At 38.9% G+C, this 27182-nt stretch overlaps 1 protein-coding gene across 2 annotated transcripts in view; it reads right to left on the reverse strand.

Moving 5' to 3' along the window:
• C6 (complement C6) overlaps positions 1 to 27182 on the reverse strand; it is a 65477-nt gene that overhangs the window by 21823 nt on the left and 16472 nt on the right. Inside the window, exons 6-10 of one of the 2 annotated variants that reach the window (XM_041631223.1) lie at positions 23259 to 23397; positions 17123 to 17323; positions 13786 to 14026; positions 8571 to 8696; positions 924 to 1090 (exon numbers count right to left, since the gene is read on the reverse strand). In XM_041631223.1, coding sequence (XP_041487157.1) covers positions 924 to 1090; positions 8571 to 8696; positions 13786 to 14026; positions 17123 to 17323; positions 23259 to 23397 — 874 coding nt within the window. The remainder of the gene's footprint in view (positions 1 to 923; positions 1091 to 8570; positions 8697 to 13785; positions 14027 to 17122; positions 17324 to 23258; positions 23398 to 27182) is intronic. The other variant, XM_041631224.1, reaches the window with a different exon arrangement.

Raw genomic sequence — 27182 nt, forward strand, 5'->3', positions numbered from 1 at the left:
ATTCAGGGAGATCGGGAGAGGACCAGGAGGGTGTTCATTGCTGGCTAAGGATGGACACTGGCTTTTGTTGGAGTCAGTTGAGAAAATGCACCAATGGTTGGGAAAGGAGAGGTGAACTTGCCATTCACATGAATGGGAGGATTATAGTAACAACACAGGTAATGTCAACAAAAAAAAAAATGTGCTTACTCTATAACCTTTTCTAATTGCCCAAAGAAACAACCATCTAGTATAGTGCTGACTTTGTTCCTACCATAAATCTGTGGAGCACATGTGTTTTTTTTCTGCATCATGTAAATGATCCCATGTTTATAATGATTCAACTGTTCTATCTCTATTTAAGTCAACCAGCATAATAGCTTTGGGGGAGCCTTTTAGAAGGTAGTTATGCCATAGGCAAATCTGACTCTACATGACAATATCACGCAAAGTATCCCATGAACAACAAAACTCATTTTTTTTTGGTCTAATCACAACAAACACAAGACTGGAAAATCAAGTCGATGGTGATGGGAAATGGAAATTGAATGGATCTAAAATTCTCTTAATGTGCTCACAAAGTAGAGTCACACACAAAACAAATCACAAAAATGGAAATCACTGTTTCACAGAGAGAAAAAGCGCGCTACTCCAGGGCAAGTGTGAGCAATCTTATTCACTAATTCCCCTTCTCAGTATGTCATGCACAGCTACAATTTTAAATACGGTGCTAGAATGCTCATTTAAAAGTTAAAAGCAATAGATGTGCAATTTAACATTTTTTTAAAAAAAGTTTCATCGTGCCTGTCTGTTAAAAACAGGCATTTTTTCGATACATATTTGTTTATCATCTGAAAAGGAAAGAAAGAGAATTGTGTGGCATGCAGCCCAGAGTGGGGGGGGGAACTACTGTACCCCCTTGCCTTTAATATTCTTAGTCTCACCTCAAAATCAATCACAGCAGGGTTTTCCTTCACTGATTCTAACCACTCAGAGTAGACTTCCGCCTCAGGACCAGAGCTCCCTTTCTCCCATGCCAAGGCTGCTGCTTGCCGACTCCTCCCACCCTGGACCAGGGATATGGATTTTTCTGCTCCCTGCAAGAAGGAACCTGCAAGATAGTCAAGAAAATGATCCATGCAATTGTATTGCAAATTCATACTTTAAAGACAAGCCAGGTAGTGACAATGAGTAAGTTCAGAGAGAGAATAAAGAACACCCTTATCCCTACAGGGGGCTAATAATACCAATTACAGTAACAGTGCCAATGGTGCCATTAGTCAGCAGAGGGCACACTCCAGGCTCGTCATACTTGTTATCTTACACAATTCTCTCGACAGTCCTAAGTAGATACTGTGTCTGTCACTGCAGATACTGAAGTTGCAAGCAATATGTTTGAAAAACACAGTTAGCAACGGGTAGCTGTGGGAAGGAAATTCACCCTATTCTCCAATTGTTTTGCTCCTGACTATTTGAAGCCAACTTTCCACCTTTGGATTTATAGTCCTCTAAGTCTGGGATCCATAGAATGACATAAATCGTGTTCTTTTGCTGACTGTTTGAAACTTTCAAACGCAGGTTAAAAAAAAATAAGCGATAGAATGTCTTTAAATTTACAACCTCAGATGTGAATAGGAGACAAAACTGAGCAGAATCACTGGGTGAGAATCAGCTCCATCCCTTGGTACTAACTCTAAACTTTTGGTAAGGCTTAACCACGCCATTACTGTTCAGAAAGTCTCAAGTGAGGTGGTGTCAAACAGGAGAAGTACTCTTGCATGAAGAAAGAAATCTCATTATTTTAAAAGGGAGGACATAAGAAATACTTAGATGCTTTGTATTTATTTCCATAGAACAGCAGGGTAGGGGAGAGAGGATAAAACAGTATGTTTATCAACCTTATGTTGATGTTGTATTGATGGATAGGACAATAACTTGTCATGTAGTTAATATTCGGATTGATGCCATATATTTCACAAACAGATTGCAGTAGATGTTATATATGCTGGGTGTGGGGTCTTAAGAAGGGAAAATCATTAATATAATACTATTAACTGATTTTAACAGAATTCAGAACTCAATTTCCTTATCCCCAAGATCCTCTGCTCGCTAGGCAAGCATTCTACCACCAGGTTATATTCCTATCAACCTTTTACTATATGTCACATGGTCAACTACAGCATCAAACTGGCTGACACAAACTTAATGTTTAACATAGGGTAAATTTTGTTCTCAGATAATGGGGATTCTCAAGATACACACACACACACACACACACAAAATAAATACTATAATAATTTCCATTTTATGTGTGAGAAATCCTATACAAGGAAAGATTAAGCTCTTGACGTTGGTCACATAGTGAATCCACGTTGGGGCCAAAATTAGAATTTGGTCAGTGAGCTCTGCAAGGGTGAAAGTTATTCAATGTCTCAGGATGCCACAGCTAAAAAAGCATCCTTTTGACTTCTCTGATTTTATTTTTTAATTCCCTCATTGTTCTGTTGTCTTGCAGACAGTAAGGCCCAATACTAAGTCTATGAATTTTTTGGTAATGTGTGTCTTTGTTTATTTGGGGTCGGGAAGCACAGCTTACTGGAAATGCAGAATCTCTTTATAGTTTCAAGAACTCAGAAAAAAATCTTTAACCTTGTTACAGTTTTCAAGTGTAAATGTGTACATTTACACAGTGGAGTATTACTCATTGGTAAAAAAACAACGACATCGTGAAATTTGCATGCAAATGGATGGAACTGGAAAAAAAATCATCCTGAGTGAGGTAAACAAGACCCAGATAGACAAACATGGTATGTACTCACTCATACGTGGATATTATGTAAAACAAAGGATAACCAGCCTATAGTCAACAATCCCAGAGAAGCTAGGAAACAAAGAGAACCCTAAGAAAGACATATGTGGATCCCTCTGGGAAGGAGGAACAGACAAGACCTCCTGAGAAAAATTGGGAGTGTATGTGTGGGAGAGAAGGGAGGATGAAGGGGAGGTGGAGGGGAGAGGGGAGGAAAGAGGAGAACATGAGGGAACAGGATGCTAAAGAATGGGGAAGGACAGAGAGGGAGAGAAAGGAAAGAGATATCTTGAATAAAGGGAGCCATTAAGGGGCTAGCAGAAACATGGCACTAAGGAAATTCCCAGGAATCCTCAAGGATGACCCCAGCTAAGACTTTAAGCAATAGTGGAGAGGATGCCTAAGTTGGCCTTCCCAGTAATCAAATTGATGACTACCTTAATGGTCAACATAGAATCTTCATCCAGCAATTGATGGAAGCAGATGCAGAGATCCTCAGCAAAGCCCTGGGCCGAGCTTTCTGGAGACTAGTCCAAGAGAGGGAGGAGTGATAATAAGAGCAAAGGGGTCAAGACCATGATGGTGATACCCACAGAAACAACTGCCGAAGCCTCACAACTATCTCCATTCAGTGGGCCTAGTTTGGATCTGGGCAGTCTGTGGAGCCACTGGCAGTGGGACCAGGATTTATCCTTAGTACTTGAACTGACATCTTGGAGCCCATTATCTTTGGAGAGACACCTTGTTTAGCTGAGACATAGAAGGCCTTGGTCCTGCTTCGAAGTGATGTGTCAGACCTTGTTGACTCCCCACAGGAAGCCTTACCCTTTCTGAGGAGTGGATGGAGGAGTGGGGTGGGGGAGACTGGCAAAGGAGGAGGAGAGAGAGTGGGAAAGGGGGATAGCTATGTAAAATGATAAAAGGTTGTATGTTAAGAATTTTGCATCAAAAAAGAAAAAGAAAGAACTCAGAAAAAAACTTTCACTTTGTCACAGTTTTCAAGGTTAAAGATGGGATGTGCTTACCCCCATCACATATAGACATCATCTTGATTGTAAGTGGGTTAATATGAGTCTTTACTAGGATTGCATCCAAATATTTTAACTGGGCATGAAAGTACTGTTGAATTTCAACCAAAGCTATTTTCAAAAGTCATCTTTATATTACAAACTTAGGCTTAAGTCAAATTGACGTGTTTATTATTAGTTTGTGTATATTCATTCTCTGTCTCTCTGTGCTTTCATTGCCTGATCTACAAATTGGAGGTCCTAATGAGATCTATCTCACAGGCCAGCCATAGGGATTAGACACTGGGAAAGATCAGTTCACACGTACAAGAAAATTGGGCCTGGGCTATAGTACGGACTTGATCAATGTTGATTCCTAACTCTTCTTCCCTTCCTTTCCTCCCGCGTTCTCTTTCTTTCTGCCCTTCATGTGTTTACCAAAGTGCTCTATTAAGCATTTGCAGTGCCCAACGTAAGAGAACATAGAGACTATGACAACATTTTAGGTTTTTTTAAGAGGTAGTGAAGAAAATAAGAAGTTACAACACAGTATGCTGAATGCTGTCATATGAATAGCTTGCCGAGTGAACCAATAGGAAGGCATCTGTCCCTAATTATAATGATGCAGGGAGGAGCTGGGAAAGGCATCATAGACTGCCTATCAAAAATTACAATTTCAAGATTTGGTGACCTCAAAATAGAAATCACATTGTTAGCATAGTAAACACTTAAATTCAGAAATGCTCCTCATTGCCTTTCCCCAGTATTTTCACGCACTAAATGATTCTGCTCTCATCGCCTCGCTGGAGCCAGAGTCTTCCATCTTGAGTTCTATACACACTCGCTGGGTTAAGCTCCTGAAAATGATTACTTTGCTTGTGTTCCTAAACTCCATTCTCCCCATTCCTGTCCCATTTCAAGCTGCATCATGGGCTTTGCATATGAACAGCTCGGGTCAGAGAAGAGAGGAAAAAGAGGCAAACCTTTTCTTTTGAACTCTCAAATGCACTTTTATAAATCCGGTGGGTAATCATAGATTGGAAGGCCATAATTTTTACTGTGTAGGACCAGTCTCCTGAGAGATAAAAGTAATTGTCCAGCTCTTAATGTCTGAATTTAAATATCAAAAGCCCAAGCCTCCTGTGACTCAGAAGAGGAAATTAAAATATTAATTATAAAATGAAAAAAATACTCAATGACTTGGGCCATTTTCCTTCCAAAAAGAGAAAAAGGTTTTGAGCAGCAGGATGAATGGGGATTTAGATTTGATAAATTCCACAGTGGAAAATGAGGGTGTTATTACTTTGAGCTGAGTTTTGCAGGGCTTGCTGGTGTAAGAGAAATTAGAAAAAAACTTGTATCTAATATGTTTCTAGTACTGACATATAAATGGATATTTTTAACTAACATGGCACACAGGTTAGTGCTGATTAAAATAACAATTAAAATGGTCTATTAATTATTACAGTAAAACCACTTGCATTTGTTTCTCATCTTTATTCCTCATGAGACTGCAAAGTTCAGATCTGGGAGTTTCTGTGATTGTACTTCTGTGTGTTTGGAGCAGAATGAGCAGCAATCAATCAAGGAAGATGAAGAATTTCATATAAAGTAGAAGTTATTTATAGTTCTAAGGCATAGGAGAGAACGCGAGTTGTTTAGATGATGGGAAAAGTTTAGCTCTGCAGAGAAAGAGGCGAAGTCTTAGCCTCAAGTCCAGGTGAGCCCATGGCACCCTTGCCTCTGGTTTCAAAATGCTCTCGGGCCTATTCTGCTCTCCCTTTTGGGTTAAGGTCTTTATGGCCTCTTAAGGCTACATTTCTTTTCAGCCAGTTCAGTTTGATTTATTTCAGAACTATGACTGGATGGGGACACAGGCTTCATTCCTTGTGACAGCCTCTTGGGAGAACGTTCTGAAAAATGAGTCTAACTCTCCTTACACCCCTCTGGAAAAGAAAAAGCAGCCCTTTGCTTTCTCCCCGAGTTCTACAGAGAGGGAATGACCTTTGTAGCTCAAACCCCAATTAAGGTTGATATAGAAAGAATTTTGGCTTTCTCTGTATTTTCTCTCCCTCTAACTTGTTCCTCATACAATGACACGGCTCACAGTTGAAGGTCACTCGAGTCTCTGTTATCTTGGACAACTCTTATTAGAATGTAGGGTACTGTATAATTCTCAGACAATAACTGTGAGACGAAGAAACTAATAAGAAAGAGCCTTTAAAAATCCAGTAGCCACTAAGTCTGCCTAAGTCCTACAGCAACAACAACATAACCTTTTGGTTTGTATCCAATCCAATCCCCTTTAAATAGTTATCCTTGTAGCCACAGAGAAACCTGACTGTCATCCCTCATCCAAGAAGCTTCCTTTTGCAATGGACAGAGGCTATTAGGTAGATCTACAATTGGCCAAAAAAGAAGAGAGTAAATGGACATGGGTGACCAGTCCCAACTAGTACATCTAATGTAATCCTGTACTAGGGCTGAGGGGATACTGTGGAAGATGGGCCAGAAAGGTTGTAAAATCCAGAGACTGAGAGTCACTGCCGCTGTATAGCATGTCCTAGATGTCAGGGAAGTTGGACCCATAAAATCTCAGTATGGTTGCTGAAACAAGACCTTATAATGACTGTATTTGCCAACATGCCAGGTGGCTGGGAGATTTCACAAGGTTCCACCTCTAGATGAAGAACTACAGGCAATCAGTGGCTGCTGAGAGCGGAGAATGTTTTCTTTAGGGATGAGTATCCTCCTATGTTATACAATCCCAAGTAGTTAGCACTAAAGGTATGTCTCTATGAGCAACACTATATGGACTCAGTAGGTTTTGTGTAGATACACACACACACAAATAAACATATATGTGTGTAAATATGTATTAACAGTTACAGAAGAAGAGATCATAGATATGAGAGAGTGTAGAAGAGGGGCATGAGAGGAGTTGGAGGGGGTATAAGAAGGAGTTGAAATATTGTGAATAAATTATACATGTATGAAATTCTAAAAAAAACCCAAAGAATTAAAACAAACAGAACTTTATAGTTTAACTAAATGAACAGGTGATTTAATTTGTTTCATTATGTCACAAATGTAATCTAGATACCCCAACAAGGAATCAGATCAAACAAACCAGAACATAGTTCACCTTGGCAATGAGAATTAATCATGATCAAACCACTAATGATGAATCAATAATGATTTCAGAAAAATTCAGATATAAGAGTAGAAATAGCCAGAATCAAAATAAGTATTCTAATCTGTATTTTTCCCACTCAGGAAGTTGAAACAGCAAGGTAATGAGTTAGAAGATAGCTTGAGCTTCATAGTAAGACCCTCTCTCAAAGCCAAAAACAAGAATGGAATCTTTTGTGACAGTCTTTCAAAAAAAAAAAAAACAGGTTTTGGGAAAACGGTTTTCACATGTGGTTACCCGACACTAACTGAATGCCTTCAATCTTGGCTCCTATTTGTAGTCTGTTTATAATATTTGTTTCAGGCATAGGGGTGTTTAAACTGTTCACATTAAGTTATAAGTGTGTGTGTGTGTTCCCACATGCCCAAGTATGCCGGAGGATTACCTCACTGTTAAGGAGCTGTGGGGACAATCAGCCAGTTTGCACAGTGTCATAATGCTATCTATGATTATACATTAAGGATCTTGTAAATATGAGATAATGGGAGTTAATGAGGAACAAGACCACAAGGGGAACTTTTATATTCGGTGTCATAGAGATGCTTCTGTAAGACGGAATGTTATAAAAAGGAATCAGTACACACGTGTTTTTAATATTACATTGTTAATGATTGGTGTGTTCTGAGTTAAGCTCCCCACCCTACCTTTCAGCCCAGATACCCCTGCTGGAATCCTTGCCTCACTCAGGCATACAGCAATTAAGCTCAGTGTTCCAAGAAGGGCCTGAGCCCAGACATTCAGAGAAAAAGGGACTCGTGCAAGAAATGATAACAGCAGACATACATGACATGTCTCAGAAATGTGGATGGCATGACCAGGGGGGTGGGACTGAACTCTGGCATGGGGGACAGTTTTTGTGCTTGCTGTATCCATTTCCCTTATGCTTATAAACTCTGCTGATCAGAGTCATAAGGTATTTTCCAAAATATGCTAGTCTTTTGCCTTTTTAGGTCTCAAGTATGAATAAGCCAAATTTTAAAGATTCAGCCCCTGTTTCTGCAGGTGTACCTTTGTGGTGGCAGGTGGCAAGAATTCCAGCATTCTGATAACGCGTCTATGATTTTAATGGTTGGTTGCCCACCTATCTTTGCTTTCTAAGTTTCTTAGTGGGGAATGTCTGGTTTATACTCATGTTTACTTTTCAATGCCTGATAAGAACTCTGATAAAGAGTTTTATCTGTGGGAAAATTTAGTATACTGTTTGTTGAATTGAATAGACTTTGAATAAAAAAAAACCCTCAGCCTTTCCTACTTTTTTTTTTTTTTTTTTTTTTTTTTTTTTTAGACAGGGTTTCTCTCTGTGTAGTCCTGGAACTTGCTCCGTGAACTCACAGAGATCCGCTTGTGACTGATTTATGAGTTCTGGGATTAAAGGTGTGCACCACCACCACCACCCAGTTTCCTTTTCAATTTTTTTTTAAGTAGTGCTAATGATATTTTATTTATACCTTCCCTCTTGGCACGCGGTGTTTTGGAGCAGAGAAATAATAGCAATGACATAGTAGTCATGGGCAATATGGTTAAATGATGGGCATCCTGGACAAACGACACACTGGACCAACTTCCAAGGGACTGCTGTTACCTTCATGTTTTTCAGACAGCTTATTTGTGATGCACTGGTGTTCCCTGACTGTAGATGTGAAGAAGAGAAGAATACGTCTCTTTGTTTCATGCCAGACACACCTTTTGGTTTCTTCTTCTGTCAATCCTGGGAAATGAAATACAAGCAAAACCCCTGAGAATGCACCATTTAGAATTCAGGGAAGGGGACCCTGTGACTCTGGCAACTGTTGGGGCTGGATACTGTCATCAGCTTCTCTTCTGATCTGCTCTAATAGACAGTTTTGCCTTGACATTCAGCCCCACACATGTCCCAAGGAAATCCCAAGTGGAAGAGATTCCATTAGTTCCCACCGTCTTCAGCCTTGCTACTGGTCCCAGGCAGCACTTGTAAGGCCACTGTAGGCCATCCCAAGGGGCTCTTGTTGTCTCTCCCAGCCTGTCTTTGGGCCACAGTACACAATGGATACAAGGACTGTCTTTTCTGTGGTGCACTGCTTCTGGGTAGCCCTGAACATTGAGTCTCTTTCTCGCCATGTGACCCACATTTTGGACTCGTTGTTGTCCCTTCACTTGTGCACTGTCTCAAGAATGACTCTTTGCCACATGTCCATCACCCACTGCTCATTTTCATATTTATTTGGGCTTTTTTCCCATGGTTGATTACTCCTTTCATCCCTCTTCCTCAAACCTTTTAGTAGAAATTCTAATGTCCGGACTGGGGAACTTTTCAGACTCTTCATTGGTTGTTTTGTCTTCTTATCTGAATATAAATCTATATTTGATGCCATTTCCCTGATGGGTCGAGGGAAGCAGTACTACCTAATTTCTGTCTCTTCAGGTTGGGAATTGGAATTAACATCTTCCCAAATCCCCAGTATTGATTTCATTGGCTGATTCTCTACTGTCTTATATATCATGTAAAAACTCTGAAGCTTCGAGGCTGAAACCATTCCATTAGAAGACCTTTATCAATCTCCAATCTTTGCCAATGTCTTATCATCCCTCAGCTATTAAAGCATTTGACACTTGAATACTCAAATCACTTCCACCATAGTGCCCGTAATTATGCCTACTTACATGAGACTCTACCTGTGAGGTCAAAATGGCACAGAGAGATAGATCTAGCATACCTAAAAGCACAGTGGGCACTACTTATCTGAGATAATGTGAAGGAAATTGATACTTTCTGTTTTCTTCCTGGCATTCCAAGACATCTGACTGCACGGGAGATAGGCTGTAATACCAGCTCTTAACCACTTTGAATGCGACAGCTTTCTCAAATTCTGGCATATACGCTTACAGGTTACAATGCGCAGGGACAAGTATTGTGAGAGCCTGAGGCACACCTCAGATTGGACCTGACGTCAAAGGGAAGGCATGCGTGCACAGATATTTCAGAGAAGATGTACGTAGATGTGAAGTAGGTCGGCCTTCTTCAGTGTTCTTTTACTTTTTAGGGGTTAAGTCGGACACATTTGAAGGTACATATTATTTGTCAGGAGTGAAAATTAGCTTGAAGCTCTTGTATTTGCATTTTCAACTCTAACCCAGAAGATGGCTATTTCATCCAGTCTTGAGGAATAAATATGTATATCTGGTAACACTGGTTTTTTTTTTAAAGTCAAAATTGGAAGCATCTACAGCTTACAATTCTTTTTTCTTATTCCTTCATTCTCTTTTTAAAGCTTATGAATTAGAATTAAATGTATGTGACTAATTAATTATAACACAATGATTTACCTAAGGGCAAAGTTTATTTCATATACTTGACGACCATACATGAATCCTTAAAGAAATGAAGGATGACCTTGTTTCATGGTGATAACAAGACAGTGAATAAAGAATCAAGGTCTCACTGGTGACTTTCTGTGCATGCTCTTTGGTCCCTATTAGTGGCACACATGTGGTCTTTGCACGTATTGAGTGGGGGAGTCTCCCTGGGGCTCTGGTACCTGACTTGTCACACCTGATTGTCTTTATGCTGTCGCAAAAGGATGAGTGTTTTTGTAGCATCTCGGTTTTTTTTTTTTCTGAATGAGCAAGTCAGCAGCTTGAGTCAAAATACTGTGCTTGAAGATTTGCTTTATCAATATACAGTAAAGGCTTAGAAATAATTTAGAAAACATTATTCTGAGAAATACCGAGGTGATTATTTTTTTCTCCTCAAATTCAAAGCAGAAAATGACATCCTCACAAAAGGTCTTTAAAATTACCCTCTTGTTCAGAGTATCCCCATGACTTACAGCCCACTCCGTATTTGTGAGATTCTTTCACCTTGTGTGCTGAAGTAGTCAACTTTTATTCAAGTTTTTAGCATACTGATGGGGCACTGAACAACAGAGGAATGAGACAGTGGCGGAATGCAAACAAAACACGGTTCAATTAAATTGCATTCTTGAATTTTGCATACAAATGGACGGAGATAGAAAACACTATCCTGAGTGAGGTAAGCCAGACCCAAAAAGAGGAACATGGGATGTACTCACTCATATTTGGTTTCTAGCCATAAATAAAGGACATTGAGCTTATAATTCACGTTCCTAGAGAAGCTAAATAAGAGGGTAAATCCAAAGACAAACATATAGGCATCCTCCTGAATATTAACCTTCATCAGGCGATGAAAGGAGACAGAGACAGAGACCCACATTGGAGCACCAGACAGAAATCTCAAGGTCCAAATCAGGAGCAGAAGGAGAGGGAGCACGAGCAAGGAATTCAGGACCGTGAGGGGTGCACCCACACACTGAGACAATGGGGATGTTTTATCGGGAACTCACCAAGGCCAGCTGGCCTGGGTCTGAAAAAGCATGGGACAAAACAGGACTAGCTGAACATAGCGGACAATGAGGACTACTGAGAACACAAGAACAATGGCAGGGGGTTTTTGATCCTACTGCACATACTGGCTTTGTGGGAGCCTAGGCAGTTTGGATGCTCACCTTACTAGACCTGGATAGAGGTGGGCGGTCCTTGGGCTTCCCTCAGGTCAGGGAACCCTGATTGCTCTTCCAGCTGATGGGGGAGGGGTACTTGATCAGGGGGAGGGGGAGGGAATAGGGAGGCGGTGGCGGGGAGGAGGCAGAAATCCGTAATAAATAAATAAATTAAAAAAATTAAATTGCATTCTCGTGGAAGGAAAAGCACTGTAGAACACCCAAGCTATTTTAGAAAAAAACGAAAGCCAAGGAGGTGTAGTTGCTGTGGAAGAAAGCCTAACAATACCTTAAATCTACAATCTAGTTTTAATCTTATTTCTAGATTAAGAAAGTGAGAAAAAGAAAAGGTTCACTTACAGAGCAAAATGCAGGAATGCCCACCCTTTGGAGAATTACATTCTTATAGGATTTACTCTGTCCTAGTGTGATTCATTTTCATCATAATTAAGATGGTAATATTACTGTAGCCCAAAAGTTTTCTGAACATAAAAATATTCAGATTATAAGAATATTGAACACAATGTTATTGGATGTATGGAATACAGCCACACGAATATGTACTCTGTAAATACTATATATATATGTATATATATAAAATGTCTGTGTATATCTAATGTATAGGAATATGTATGAAGGTTTAGTTTTAGCTCCCTCTCACACCTCAACCTTTGTTCTTTGGTGTATCTCTGTCAGTCTCCATCTCTGTTTATAAAGAAAGAGATTGAAGGTAAGAATTTTTAGCTGGAGAGCAAAGCCTGTCACTCTTTTGTTTCGGTTACAGGTCTTTAACTACTGAAGTATTGGGTGGTTGATTAAAGGTTCACGCTGTTCTTTGACCTAGTCTCTGAGCAGTAAGAACCTTTGCTCTGTATGTATGACAAGAACACTCATCGAACAGGAAACCTTTGCCTAGGCTCCAACAGTAGTGACAGAATAGTTTCATCTGCAGGCCTGATGGGGTTCAAGGGCTAGGAGCTCCTCTAACTATCTGTGCACAGTCATGATGTTGGTGCCGTTTTCAGTGGTAGAAAACATCAAGTACATCGTGCAAGCCTTGCTTCAGTAGAAAGAATGACTGAAATGAAATACAATGGGCGGGCACTATGTACAGTACATCACAGTATAAGTCTTTTGAGATTTTAGACAATATACCAGATCAATTTATAAAACCTCCCCCGAAACCCCTGACTGTTATTTGTTTCATTACCTTTATTGGGAAGCACTTCAACAGGAATGGTTCTGATGGTTCGGAAGGACACAGGGCAGGGCATATCACACATCAATATTTTCTCTATTGATATGTAAGAATAGGGGACTAGCAATAATGATTCCAGGGCTGATCTGTTACTGTATTTCAAAATAAACATCTACATGGTTTTGTATAAAAACATAGTGACCATTAATTTTTGACTTATTGGGAGGAATTCATGAGTTGTTTTCTGGTAACCATTATTTCCCAATTTTTATCTCAAGGGACACATGAGAGATTATCAGAAGGGCACTATTTAAAGTTACACAGGTGTCTAAAAACAACACAACCTAAAATTTTTTATGTATAATAATAATCATAATTAGTATTTGAAGTTTTAGATAATACTCAAGAAACTAACATGCTTGGTGTATGTTGCAGCTTTCTATGTAAACTAAAACATTTAGTCTGTTCCTTAGAGCATAAAATTTAAAGCTTTCTTAAAATAAAGTACTTTGCACTTGTAAATTTCAACAGCAATGAATATTTGGCACACAATTACTTAGTTTCTTGTCAAGTCCTTAATTATTCTTTTATCTTACACCATTGGTCTTCACTTAAAATCATTAACAGAATAATTGCTTTTGAATTTGCTGTAAATTGTTGTGATATGTTATTTGCTATAAAATGTTATAATAAGTAAATTATGCTTTTTTTGTGTGTCTTGAGGTATTAACAATCATCTCCTTTAAGTGACCATGACTAATATTGGGCCACACTTCATAACCTCATACATATGAAGTAAAACATAGTTATTTCTTCTTCTTCTTCTTCTTCTTCTTCTTCTTCTTCTTCTTCTTCTTCTCCTTCTCCTTCTCCTTCTCCTTCTCCTTCTCCTCCTCCTCTTCCTCCACCATCATCATTATTATTTATTGTTTTATTTTATTTCAGCATGTTTGCTTTTGGTTATATTTGCTTTTGATTATCTCAATTTTTGCAACAACAAAAAAGATTAAAATAAAATCAAGGCAGAGTCACTAGAAGGAAAAAGTAGGAGAAAAGACATATCCCATGCTATTGCCAAGCCAAACACACAAAAGGCCACACACCTGAGTTCTGAAGCTCCTGACTGCTGAATTGGTAGAGAAGGTCATACTTGCCCCCCAGCGAGCCCGAGGTGAAGTAATGTGTCCCGAAGTCATCGAATATCCTGCTGTAGGAAGCTGAGTTGTATTCTAAAGGCAGATGGAGAAGGGCTTTCTGAAAGACATCTGAAAGCTGCAGGTCTGTGCTTTTCATCGTGAAATTTAAGACTTTTGTCACTTTATGGATCCTAACAAAGCTAGAATCCTAAGGAAAAGGGGCAGAAAGCAAAAGAACAAAAATGAAACTAAGGAAATAGAGACAGAGATGCGGAAAACGTGAGGAATCTATTCTTTAAACGGCGTCTTTTCATTAGCTCCGTTTCTATCACAGGATGAAAATAATTTCCCTCTACGGCATGTTTTCACATACGAGCCGCCCTCCAGTGTCTTTGCCTGCCGTGTTCAAAGCACTAATCACACGAGACTATTTCAATAATGTTTACCATGTGGCTTCGGCACGCACTCTCCACCAAGGAAGAGATCAGTGATCAGAAACATTAGTCTTTATGACTGTCTATACACAGCTGCACCATCAGTGAGAGTCCATTTGGAGTGCCTTAATGCTAATAGTTGAAAATAATAAAAAAAAAGATTACATAAAGATTCAACTGGAAGTGTTGTAGGTGATAATCACTAACTACAAAGACGCATTAAGTCTTTACATTTTAGCTGTCTATTGCCAGATGAAGAAAATATGCAAATTCACACCCTGCCCTAGAACACCACCTTTTCTGTCACTAAGTAGTGAAATCAAACTAATTCTTTATATTCTATTTCTGCCACTCATATGCAGAAGAGGGAAGAGTTTTTTAATTGTTTTTTGCAAACACCTCTGCTTATTTCTTCTTTTCTTGTTATCTAGGTTAATTTGAGGTTAAACAGTTGATTCTATGTTGGGGTCTCATTCCTTTACATTCTCCCATCTAACTATTGGCATTTATGAGCATGTTCAGGGACACTGTGTTTACAAATTATGTATTTTATCTGATCGCTCGAGTCTGACAAATGATGTTATGTAAGCAATGGTAACAGAATAACTAGCGTATTTTAGCAAAGAGATTTTGTTGCAACTGTTAATTATAAAATAGCCTTTTTACTGTACGCTATAATTATGACATCAAAAAATGCTAATGCAACAACCAAAAACATTGCAAGGATAGAAGAAAGCTATCGTTTACTCTTTCTCCCCGCCCTCCAGTCTCTTCTCTTCGTGTGTTCTTGACTTCACTTTAGCTTCTGTTCAGTTATGTCAGATGCACTGGCTACAGGAGCGATCGAGCCAGAGAATGACTGTTCCTTTGTAAGCTTGTGTTTCAGTGTGTGCCCATCAACTCCATTTGTGAACACTGACACTGAGTTTTGTCCAATGGCCCCCAAACTTGGAGCAACTCTGTTCTTTTGCTAAGAGACAAGTATCGTAAAGTAAGCTTTTGGAGGTTCCATATTTGTAGTTTTCTTTATGGAACCAATCATGGGAAGCATATGCTCAGCTTTAGTAGCTCAACATAGCAGAAGCACAGGAATGACCCGCTATAACTGTGTGAGGGCAGGAACCGGCTAGTTTAGACCAAGAAGTTACAGTACTCCAGGGTAGTAAGCAATAGAAATACATTTTATCAATTCGTGAGTTCTTGCTGGGCTTGGATTGTATTTTGTGGTTTTGTACAGTAAAGAAGATAATCACCAAGCCTCACGGAATTGATTACTGTTTGGCTCTGAAGCAATTCTCTGCCCAGGGAATAAGCTTAGTCTGATCTGGAATTGATGAAACAAAACAACAGCACACATTGGGTTCAAGGGAAGGGCTTGGATCAATTGACAAGTTTCTGGCATGTCTCAGGATTTGCACTAAGGAAGCATTTTCTCCTTAGGTAGACTAGAATAAAGACATGCTCTGTTCAGATGGACTCTATCTTCTATGTCTGTCATGATATTGGGCTGAGCCATATGAGGGTGACAATTTTAAGGCAGAATAGTTGAAAAGTAGCAATTTCAAGCAGAATTTTTAAAGGTATTTTAAACATAACAGGAGAGTTACAGCCCATGAGATCTCAATATTATGATTACAACAAGACTTGCATCATGTACACACCAATCAACACACCCAAGTGTAAATGGGGTAAATTTCACAAGGCCATACCCCCTCGATTAGGATCTATAGGTAATCAATAATCTATAGGTATGGCTGCTAAGAGAATGAGAATCAGTTTTCTCCAGAAATGAATATCTCATAGGTTATAAAATCTCAAAGTATCAGCTCCAAACATGTCTGCATGTGGGCAACGTTAAATGGACTCAGTAGGTTAAATTCTGTGTGTGTGTGAGTATGTGTGTGTGTGTGTGTAACAATAAATAAGGAAGAAAATGCCTTGAATTCAAGAGGGAGTAGAGTGGCAGGGGAGGAGTTGGGTGCAGGGAGGAAGGGTGGAAATAATATAAACACAATACTTATATATAAAAGTCTCAAAAGGTTTTTTAAAATGAAGAAAATACATTAAAAATCACAGGCAGTCTAAAAAATAGCCCACCATTGGCAACATCATAATAAAACAAAATCTTATTTTATTTATTTATTATTAAAATAAGTTATTAAAATAACTTATTTTATTTATATATTTAGTTAGTTTTTGGTTTTTCAAGACAGGGTTTCTCTGTAGCTTTGGAGCCTGTGCTGGAAATAGCTCTTGTAGGCCAGGCTGGCCTTGAACTCCCAGAGAACTGCCTGCCTCTGCCTCCTGAGTGCTGGGATTAAAGGCGTGAGCCACCACAGCCTAGCTTTACTTTGTATAATTTCTAGATGCTTAAAAAAATAGCTTTCTCAGGGGGCTAGAGAGAGGGCTTAGCAATGAAGAGAACTGGCTGCTTTTCCAGAGGACCTGAGTTTGGTTCCAGCACCTACATCTATTATATCAAAATTGTTGGTCATTCTAGTTCAAGGGGTTCCCACACCCTCTTCTGGCCTCTGTGGGTATCCACATACATGTGGCATATACTTAAACATACATACATGCAAATAAAAAAATAAAAATGAGCCTTAAACTTTATTGAAAAAAAATCCACATTGACCACAACATGGAACAGAAAACTGGAAATAAAACAAACCCAATTCTCACAACCCAGTTCATAGAAGGGAAGGTTTGTGGTGCAATACCCCTTTCAGTTCTAAAATGACAGCTACAAAAAGCGAGTCTATTTAAGCACCTCTTAGGAATCCCACATGTGTAGACATGTTCAGCTTCTTGTTGCTTGGATGGGCATTAATTCTAAGGAAGAATGCATGATGGAGAAGTGTCTTTCTTACCTTTTTGTGGGAGGCTTGAATGGCTTCCTTGATGGCGAAGTTATGTTGGGTTCTGTCACTTTTACTTGAGGAAAAAAAAATTGGCACAAAGATAGAGTCTTTCTTCTCAGTTGACATTGAACCTTTTTTATCTTTCTTCCTTCCAAAATTGACTAGATCTTTGTAGAAATCTGTTTTAAAGTCATCTTCTACAGTTTGTACCTGGCCAGCAGAATACACATAAAATAAAGCATTAGTTAGGGAGAGAATCCGGGTTGGTAGATGCAACACTAATGAGATGCCGTGGATAAACATAGGTCTGGAGAGGCAGTATTGTAGGCAGCTTGATCAGTGAAAGAACACAAAGCCTGAGAGTTGAGGACAATAAGCTGTGAGAGCTAGTAGATATGTATGTATGTGTGTGTATGTATGTATGTAAGTATACACACACACACACACACACACACACATATATAATTTTTGACTGGCTATTTAAGAATTTTACATCATGTACCCTGTTCACACTCATTTCCCAATCCTCGTCAGTCCACCCCTCCACCCTTATAACCACCCCCCCCCTTGAAGAAGAAGAAAAAGAAGAAGAGGAAAAAGAAGAAGAGGAGGAAGAAGAAACAAACAAGAGTTCAATTTGTGTTGTCCATATTCTCAATGGAGCATGGTCAAACTCTTGGTGGCCAGCCCCTTAAAGAAAACTGAATCTTTCCCCAACCACAGTCCTTCTAGGAGCCATCAATTGGAGAGAGCTACGCTACAGTATCCTTGTCATGGTTTTAATAGTTCTCTTTGATGTCTTCCTGTCTAGGAGGTTACTTTTGGGGGGTTCGAGTTGTAGGGGTTGTCACAGAAATCTTCTATGTCCTTTTTTTTTCAACCTTGAGTCTGCAGTCATCAATACCACTGCAGCTGTAGCTTCCTCGCCCTTTACGGTCAGCGCAGTCACAGATCATAGACTTCCACATGGTTTCTGGTGACAGCACAGACCACAGACGTCCTCATGATCTCCAGCAGCAACACGTGCCCCGGACCTCAAGATTTTTATAATTTTATGAGTATGAGTGTTTTGTATGTGTGTATACCTGCACACTGCTCATGTGCTTGGTGCCTGCAGAAATCGGTCACCATCTGTCACGTAGTGCTAGAAATCAAACTCGACTTCTTGCAGGAGCAGCAAGTGCTCGGAACCATCAAGCCACTATTTCAGCCCCCCAAGAAGGCTATTTTTGCATATCTTCATTATACAGAGTAAAGTGTTTCTTTATGATATTGTCAATGATGAGGCTGAGTTTTAAGACTGCCTGTGATTTAGTGGGATTTAATTTAAAGTATTTTTCAGAGAGCCACTACTGAGGCAAAAGAAAGTGGGGAGAGATTCTGTATGACCTTATCCCCACTCTCTTTGACTGTGGCCACGTCAGAGGAACAGCAGGTGACAATTGAGCTTCAGGAGTTCGGCCCACCAGAATGTAAGACACTAATGGGTAAATTTTGGATAGGCAAAACCTGAGGGCTTCAGCACCTGAAAGTCTCTTGCTAGTATGGTGCCTTTACATCTTTACATTCTTCTTTTTTTTTGTTTTTTAGATTTCCCTCTGATTTCTTTATTTATCATTTTGTATGTGAAAATTGTTATTTTAATAAACTTGATTGTAATCAAAAGTACCCACATTTCCTGTTAAAGATAAAATACCATTTAGTGTTCTTTTTTTTTTAAAGGCAGTATTCAGTTTATTGTAGTAGAGGGTTTGAAATCCTTGTACCTTTTAGGGTCTGGAGCTGCTTTTTGCCTTTATATTCTTGGCATTGCCATTTTTCTCTGGTATCTGGCATATGGCGAATGGGTGTGTGGAGATTTCCCACTGCCTTTAATGTGGTGTCATTATCTCATGGAAATATTCCATTCTACTGGGCATTTTTACCTGTGGATTATTATGAAGGTGATTTCCTTTTAAGCTGTACTGTTTAGCTGAAGTAATGATTTAATGTAACAATAGTCTTAGTTTAAATAGAATTTTGATGATTAAGGGATTTTAACAAATGTAGTAAGGGATTATAACAGAAGTTAGTTTAGTCGGAAAATTAATTTAGGTAATGGCAGGAAATGGTGTGGCCCTTGCCTCTGATAAAGCAAGGGTTGCAGAGATAGAAAATAGAAACTAGAAAATGTCATACAGCTAGGACTTTTGAGTTTCCCTTGATGAGCTGTATAGACTGTGGTTTAGGTTAATGATTAAAGAAAACAACGGAGTCCCAGGAATCAGCTCAAGTTCTTTCTGATATTGGGAAATGTGTTCCTGGGTTTTGGTGTACATCATAGCTAAAAAAAAAGTTTTAAACAGTTTACTTCACGTAACTAGAAAACAAAAAACTGGATGATTTGTTAAGATAATTGGACAGAACTCTAAAATATGAAAAGGCTAACTAGCAACCAGTTTTTCTGGCAATTAGATAAACTACTGCCTATGTAAATGGTTATAACAGAAAGGCTGCTGATCTATGAGAAGTCTAAAAGAGAAATGTTTAACTGTATATGGGTTCTTGGGGGATAATTTATTTTTCACCTGTAATACGTAAGATGTTTCATCATGTAAGGGAAGTGGGAAACATGTTGGGTTTTTTTTAGTTGTATTCGCTGTAATCATCCACTTAAAATAGAATGCAACCATATTGCAATTTTTATGTTGCTTGAAAGATTCTGCTAAGGTATGCAAGCTGCAAGGGAAAAAATGAAGAAGGAAGAAGGAAAACATCAGGAAAGAGAAAGAAGGGAAACATGAGGGTAAAAGACCAGAACAGAAAAAGGAGAGAGTAGAACAAGCAACAGAAAGAAAGAATAAGAAAATGAAGAACTAAGCTTTGGCCCTCAGAAAAGTCCTCATGTTCTGCTTGTCCAGTAGTTCACCCGCTCTGCATTTCCTCTTTAGTGTCTCTGACCTGCAGAAGGCTTGCCAGTCATCAACACCCTAGGTCAGAGCCTGACATGTTGGACGTGTGTGTGTGTGTGTGCGTGTTTCCCTTTTTGCCAGCCACAGAGAATTAAGTTGTACTCCCTCAGATAGAAAAGCCAATTGTGTGATTGGTCTGCCGACTGCGTGGCTCCCCTTCAATTCCTCAGCTGCTGAAGGCTGATCTCACAGAAACCTTCTTTGTCTTACCATTTATTTACCATGCCTCTGAGATGGAGGGAATTTTGAAACACACTTGAGCTGAGGGTAAAAACAGGGTTATTTCTCAAGAACTCAAACCTCAACTATAGTTAGGACAGCAAGGAGAACAGATGATTAAAATACTCAAAAATGAATGAGAACTATCTTGTCTGGTCAGCAATCGAGAAAATATTTCTTATTTTAAATATTAACTACTAAAATTTACTGAGAGACAAATTGTATGTTGCATTAAACAGCTTGATAATAAGCCAAGAAAAGAAGGAAACCTAACCGTGCTGTAAAAGACAACTGTTCAGTGGTAATATAATCAAATCTCGGTGTTGTGTTCAGATACTACAGTATGTACTAGTTAGAATCTAAAATGCTCACAAATTGAACTACTCAGTCAACAGCGAAACAAGAAGGGCATGTTATTAAAGGTATGCCATATAGCTGTGTAGATTTTTTTATAGGTTCTTTTAAAACTCAGACTATATGAGCTTAAAGAATAAGATATTAGGGACCAGCAGGATGGCTCAATGGGACTGTGGTGATTTGAATAGAAATGGCCTCCATAGGCCATTCATAGATTTGAATGCTGGTTCATTAGAAAATGGTACTACTTGACTACTTAGGAGGTATGGCCTTGTTGGAGTATGGAAAGCCTTGTTGGAAAAATGTGTCAATGGGAGTAGACTTTGTGATTCTAAATGCTCAAGCCAGCCCCACTTACTCTCTCTCTCATCCTGCTGTCTGCTGGTTCAGATGTAGAACTCGGAGCTTTCTCTCCAGTATCATGTTTGTCTGTATGCTGCCAAGCTTCCCGCCATGATGTCAATGGACTAAACCTCTGAACTGGAAGCCAACCCAAAGTTAAATGCTTTCCTTTAGGAGGTCATGGTGTTTCTTTATGGAAATAGGAAACCATCTAAGATAGGGTTTAATTCCAAAGACCCACATGGTGGAATTGTAAAAGTTATCCTTTGAGCACCTTGTGGTATGCACATGTGTGTGCGCATGCGCACATACACACATATAAAAATCAATGAATAAACAATGAGGTAATAAAACATATTCTAAAAACAGAGTCAGATGTTAGCAGGCAAGGAGGGGGTTTAGGTATCCTGAAGAGAAACTCAAAGAAATTTTCGCCAAATGTATTCGTGTGGAAAGAGACAGATTCATGAGTGAGCAGTGACAAAACATTCTATTAGACTGAGAAACTGGAATCAGGTCTGATAATATATTTTGCTTAAATATTTGTATTTGTATCCATTCATAAAAGCAGCATTTCATTTATAATAAGTTATTAATAAATATTGACTGACTGCATAAAATATTTAAGGTTGATCACACTTGTATTTCGTGACAATTGTGTTGTAAAGATATTTAGGAGGTAAATCAACACGCATTATAAAAATAAATGTAGGGAATTAAGAAGAGAGAGATGGGATGTAGGATCATGGGAATGCCACTCTATAATCTGTGTGAAGTGGATTTCTGCTGAGGTTATTGTGGCTACGACTGCTGTTGAAAATTTTATATTTAAGAGGAAGCATAAGAGGAAGCATAAGTAAGAGTAAGCACTTATTTGGGAATTAGAACACACCTTCCAGTAGAATATCACAGGCATATTTTTTTCTTCAAAGCTTCTTCAAAATTGTATACCCTAAGAATAATGTTATTTGTCTTCCAGAATCATTAGAATGTGGCCTTCGTCCTTAAGTCACTTTCCAAACCCCATAGTGTATATTATACAATTTTTAAAATTGAGTTTATTAGATTGGAAAGTGCCTGTATTTAGATGCTTAAAGATGTCATTTTTATTTTAAAACATCACATTTATGTATGTGTGCAAACATTTGTTCATTTATCCTGTGTCTATATATGTGGGCAGGCTCATGCCACAGTGCATATTTAGACATTAAAGGACAATTTACAGGAGTCTGCTTTCTCCTTCCACAGTGTATGTTTTGTGGGTTGAATTTAAGTCTTTGGACTTTGGCAACAAGCTCATTTACCCATGAGTGCTGCTGTTGGTACTGAAGAGGTCTTTTTAAAGCAGTATTGACATATTTCTTACTGAGTACCTACTACCATGAAGAAAGTCTCACAAATTGTTAGGTTCTGAAATTCTCCTTAGCAGTCAGATCTGCAAGGAAAAATGTGATGACTAAAACCATGTATTTTGCATTTTCTTATTAAAAATCAAAAAAGGTATTGGTTACTGTCTTAGTTACTGATCTATTGCTGTAAAGAGACACAATGACTAAGGTAACTCTTATAAAAGAAAGCATTTAATTAAGGGTTTGCTTACAGTTTCAAAGGTTTAAGCCATTGTCAGTCAGGCATGGTGCTGGAGAAGTAGCTGAGAGCTACATCCTGGTCTGCAAGACATTGAGCCTGGCCTGGGCTTTTGAAACCTCAAAGTCCACCCCTAATGACACATTTCCTTCAACAAAGCCACACCTCCTAATCCTTCTAATCCTTCCAAACAGTTCCATTCCCTGGTGACCAAACATTAAGGTATATGAGCTTAGAAAGGTCATTCTTACTGAGACCACCATATTCCCTTCTTTTTGGTTCCTAGGTCACTATCCAGCACTGCCATGTGGTGCTCATTACCATACAGGAAAACTAGCAAATTAGTAAAATAGACAGGAGATAAGCCAATGTGTTTTATATTCAGAACTATCATGTTTTTTGGTAAGAACTTGAGATTATTTTTACATCTGTCTCATGGTTATCTGAGTGAAAAATCTATGGTAAGAGAATATTCTCAATAAATAATCCATTTTTGGGTATGAACATGTTTTGAAGTTATATGTTCATGGAGTACAGATGTTTATTTGATGTTGGATAAATTGGTTACCTTTTTTTAATTCCTCCAGTAAATCAATGAAAATAATCCTGGCTTCACTGGGTTTTGGAAGGATTAAATAGAAGCATATAGTGTGTAAAGTTGGCATAGCCACCACACTACACCGCCATACCTCGAAGTTAACAGTTTCCAGATTGGCCGGAACACGGTATGGATTACTTGCCCGAATGCTTTTGACAGTTTTACATATTCCTCCATTGAAAGAGTTATCAAGGACATCTCCTCTGGGCTCTCCTGCCAGAATATGAAACCTGGAAACAAAGCAATTTTCAAGAATTCAATAGATGTAGAGCAATATTTAAAATTTACCTTACTTATATGAAAGAGATTCCTTTTCTTAGACATTCTTGACTTCTGACAAATGACTCCAAAGGAAGGCTCACTTTTTCTTCTCTGTGATGAGACATTTGTAAAGTACTGACTATCCTAAACTCAGCCCCATTAACTCAAAAAGTTCTGGGATTTTTAACATGAAATAAATTTGAACTTTCAGTTTTTATCATTTATAAAGTTGATACAGACAATGGAAGCATACTAAGGTACAGTAAAAGAACATTGATAGAGAGTAAATTATGAAATAGTATATGGAAACAATAGTATTGTAATAATAGTTCTACATTGTGGCATAATTACATTTAAATTATTTTATTTATCAAATGTTTATGTATTATTTATTAATCTGTGAAAGAAGCAATAGTAAGTGGTTTACAAACATTAAACAATTTAATATTTAATGACTATATTTTATAGATAGGATTATTTATACTTATTTTACAAATAAAGAAATTGAGGCACTAAGGATTAGCTGAGCTAAATTCATGTACTCAAGAAATTATTAGCAGCTTGAGGAAATTTTTCATTTATCTCATATAGTCTTCCAGTTTCTTAGAGAGGGTAATACATATTATCTGAGTAAACAGGTTTCTGATTAAAACTTTGGTAATGTTGCATTTATGTAGATGACCAAAATTATATTTATAAAGATTATGCTAGAGTCTTTAAAAATACATTGTTTCCATATATGCCTGCTCAGGTAACCTTGTCTTCCAGCTCCAGAAAGGTTGTCTTCTGTTGTCTACATGTGGCCTGTGGTTCATGGATGCTCACACACACACACACACACACACACACACACACACACACACACAAGCATGTGCATATATAGGCACACACACTTGCATTCACATGCACACACATACTGAATAAATAAATAATTTTTTAGAGGCCAGAAAGTACCACTAATGACTTGAAATAAGTGACTGCCATATTTAAAATAGGATTGCCTCAGTAACATGCTTCCAACACGGAGTAGTAATTAAAGGTTTGCGCCATAAAAATGTGTAGACAAACTGAAATGAGACTGATTTTTCAATCAAACATAACAATGAAAACATAAAACATTACCGTCACTCTGAAAAATTAGTATAAAATGTTCTAAAATTTTATTCGGGTGATGACTATATAAATCTGTGATATACTAAGAGATTACAGATTTGCAGTGTCTGAAAATAGAACCATGCTGTATAGTCCAGTCTGGCACCCTGCAACCCAGGATTTGTTTGTTTTTTTTTTTTTTTTTTGTGTGTGTGTGTTTTCTCAACTTTTGGTATGTATGCTTCAAAGACTGAACTGTATGGTAGAAGTGAAACATATCCTATATCTTAAATGTTATCTTGAGGAGGAATGGTTTCTATGGGTTCTCTAAGATGCACAGCACACTCAAACAGCTCCAAGTACAACTTGAGATTTGCATTTATTCACACTTGAATTTCTATCAGTGGGTATTTGAGTGGAGAATTATGGGAAGTTGATCTGTGAAGAGCTTCCTAAAGAACTCAACAGGACAAGTACAGTGTCTGTGATGCCTACATTTGCATATCATAAGTTAAGAAGGATGCCAGAGGAGTAAAGAATGCTTCTCATAGAGCTGGCGCCTGCTATGGATCTGTATCTGTAGCCAGGGAGAGGTGCTAGAGAAAAGAAAACTAACTCCCTGGTCGCAAGGCATCTGTGAAGCTGCTTGTGGAGTTTAAAGGCAGGATTTTTACGAAGATCACTTCATCAGAGCAGGCCTGAGGAATCTTTTGAAGCTTGTCATGGCTAGCTCCATCTGTCAGCTTGACATAAACTCAGAGTCACCTGGAAAGGCAGATCATCAACGGAAGAATTTCCCAGGTCAGGATGGCTTGTGGCTTGGCTGGGAGGCATTTTCCTAATTTCTATCTGATAGAGGAGGGCACAGCCCATTGTGAGCAGCACTATGCCTGGGAAGGCGAGCCTGGGCTGTGTGAGAAATGTCGCTGAGTGAACTGGCAGGTGCAAGTCGCAAACAGTGCTCTTCTGTGGTTTCCACTTCAGTTCAAGGTTCTTGCCTTTAGCTCCTGTCCTGGATTCCCTCAGTGATGGAATCACTCTAATGTATAAACTAGATTAAACCTTTTCTTCTCAAAGTTGCTTCTTGGTCAGAGCTAAACCAACTATGGAGAAGGTTCTAGTTCCTGTATTTTCAGTCTCTGAGATGTATATATTTGCCCCCATATTTTTGTGTTTTAAATATACACAAGCAATGTATGCTTTAGCTTTCTAAAGTGTTGCTTTATTTCATCTTTTTTTTTTTCTGTGCTGGGCAAGTGGCCTGTGCTAGTTAAAAACACATCAACCAAAAGATATGCATATGCATACATACACATGGCCAAATGTATTTATATGTACGCTTTGGCTGAGCCTGATGAGAAAACAAGCCACATGTTCATATTGTTTGATTTTTGTTTTAGGTATGGGGCTTAGTGATTGATGTTGGAAGCATAAGTATTGTTAATTTTTTTCTCAGAAAGATGTAAGTTTTAAAAACAGCCCGACGCCTAGAAGATATCTTTTGTGGGCAGAAAAATATTGGAAGGGAAAGGGAGAGGAGGCTGAGATGCTGGGACCAGTTGATTAGAAAGAAATTATAGTAAATCTCAAGACTCTCTCCCTGGGGAGGAAAAGAGAGGACTGGCTGTCCTCAAGCCTGTGCTCATTTCTTAGAATCCTTGGGACAACAGCCCTGGCTGTCAGGAAGCCACAGTTTGTCTGCCAAAGTCCACATAGCATGCGGTCCTCCTTATCTTAGCTCTAGAGACTAGACCCAAAGGCTACATTGCAAACTTTTGAAAATCTGAAACATTGTGGTTATCAGTGGGCATGTGGGGCTTTGATTTTCTTGCAGGCAAAGGATAACAGGGAAACCATTTCTACACGTTGATAAAAAAATAAGATGTTAAAGCACTGTCATGGGCGAGAGAAGCAATTAGAAAGTCTGGGGCAGAATGGCAGATCAGTGTGTAGTCATACAAGATACGCACGGGGAGACTCTATGTGACCATAAACAACTTGGCTGTGGTAGTTAACGTAGAAAAATGTGTGGAATCCAACGTCCCCTACTTTGGACTAATGTCTTCTCTACTTTACAAGTATCATAGAGGCTGGCCCAGGGGCTACTCGTTTTTATTATAAATCAAATGACACTGCATGTCAGTCGTTTGTCCTTCAGACTTCAGAGTTCCACAGTATGCACCTGTGACGTTGAGAACATCGGTGACGGTGTTTTCATTTCTAAAATTAAATTCAAAAAACTCAAAACTTCCTTTCGCATTCATGTGTGGGCGTGTGTGCAGTGGGGGCACATGAGTGCCACAGGTACATGAGATGGTACACATGTCGAGGTCAGAGGTCAGTATTGAAGAGTTCGTTCTGCCCTTCCACTTCTTTTGAGATAGGATATCGAATGTTTCTGATTCTCGACTGTGAACTCCAAAGTATCTGACCTGTGAGTATCCAGCCGAGGCCCCTGCCCCTATCTGCACCATAGTACCACAGGAGAGGAGCTTGATTCCAGGTACGCACTGCCATTCCAGCCTTCTTATGTGTGTTCTGGGGATCCCAACTCAGATGACCACACTGGGCAGCCATTGCTTTAACACACTGAGCCATCTCTCGCGCCCAAGAGCTAAATGTTTTAAAATTCCAGCATGAAGCAACAGAACTTGACAGCCAA

The sequence above is a fragment of the Microtus oregoni genome, unplaced genomic scaffold (genome assembly GCF_018167655.1).
Source record: "Microtus oregoni isolate MIOR12 unplaced genomic scaffold, Mior012 000036F_ref0000092, whole genome shotgun sequence".
Classification (NCBI taxonomy): domain Eukaryota; kingdom Metazoa; phylum Chordata; class Mammalia; order Rodentia; family Cricetidae; genus Microtus; species Microtus oregoni.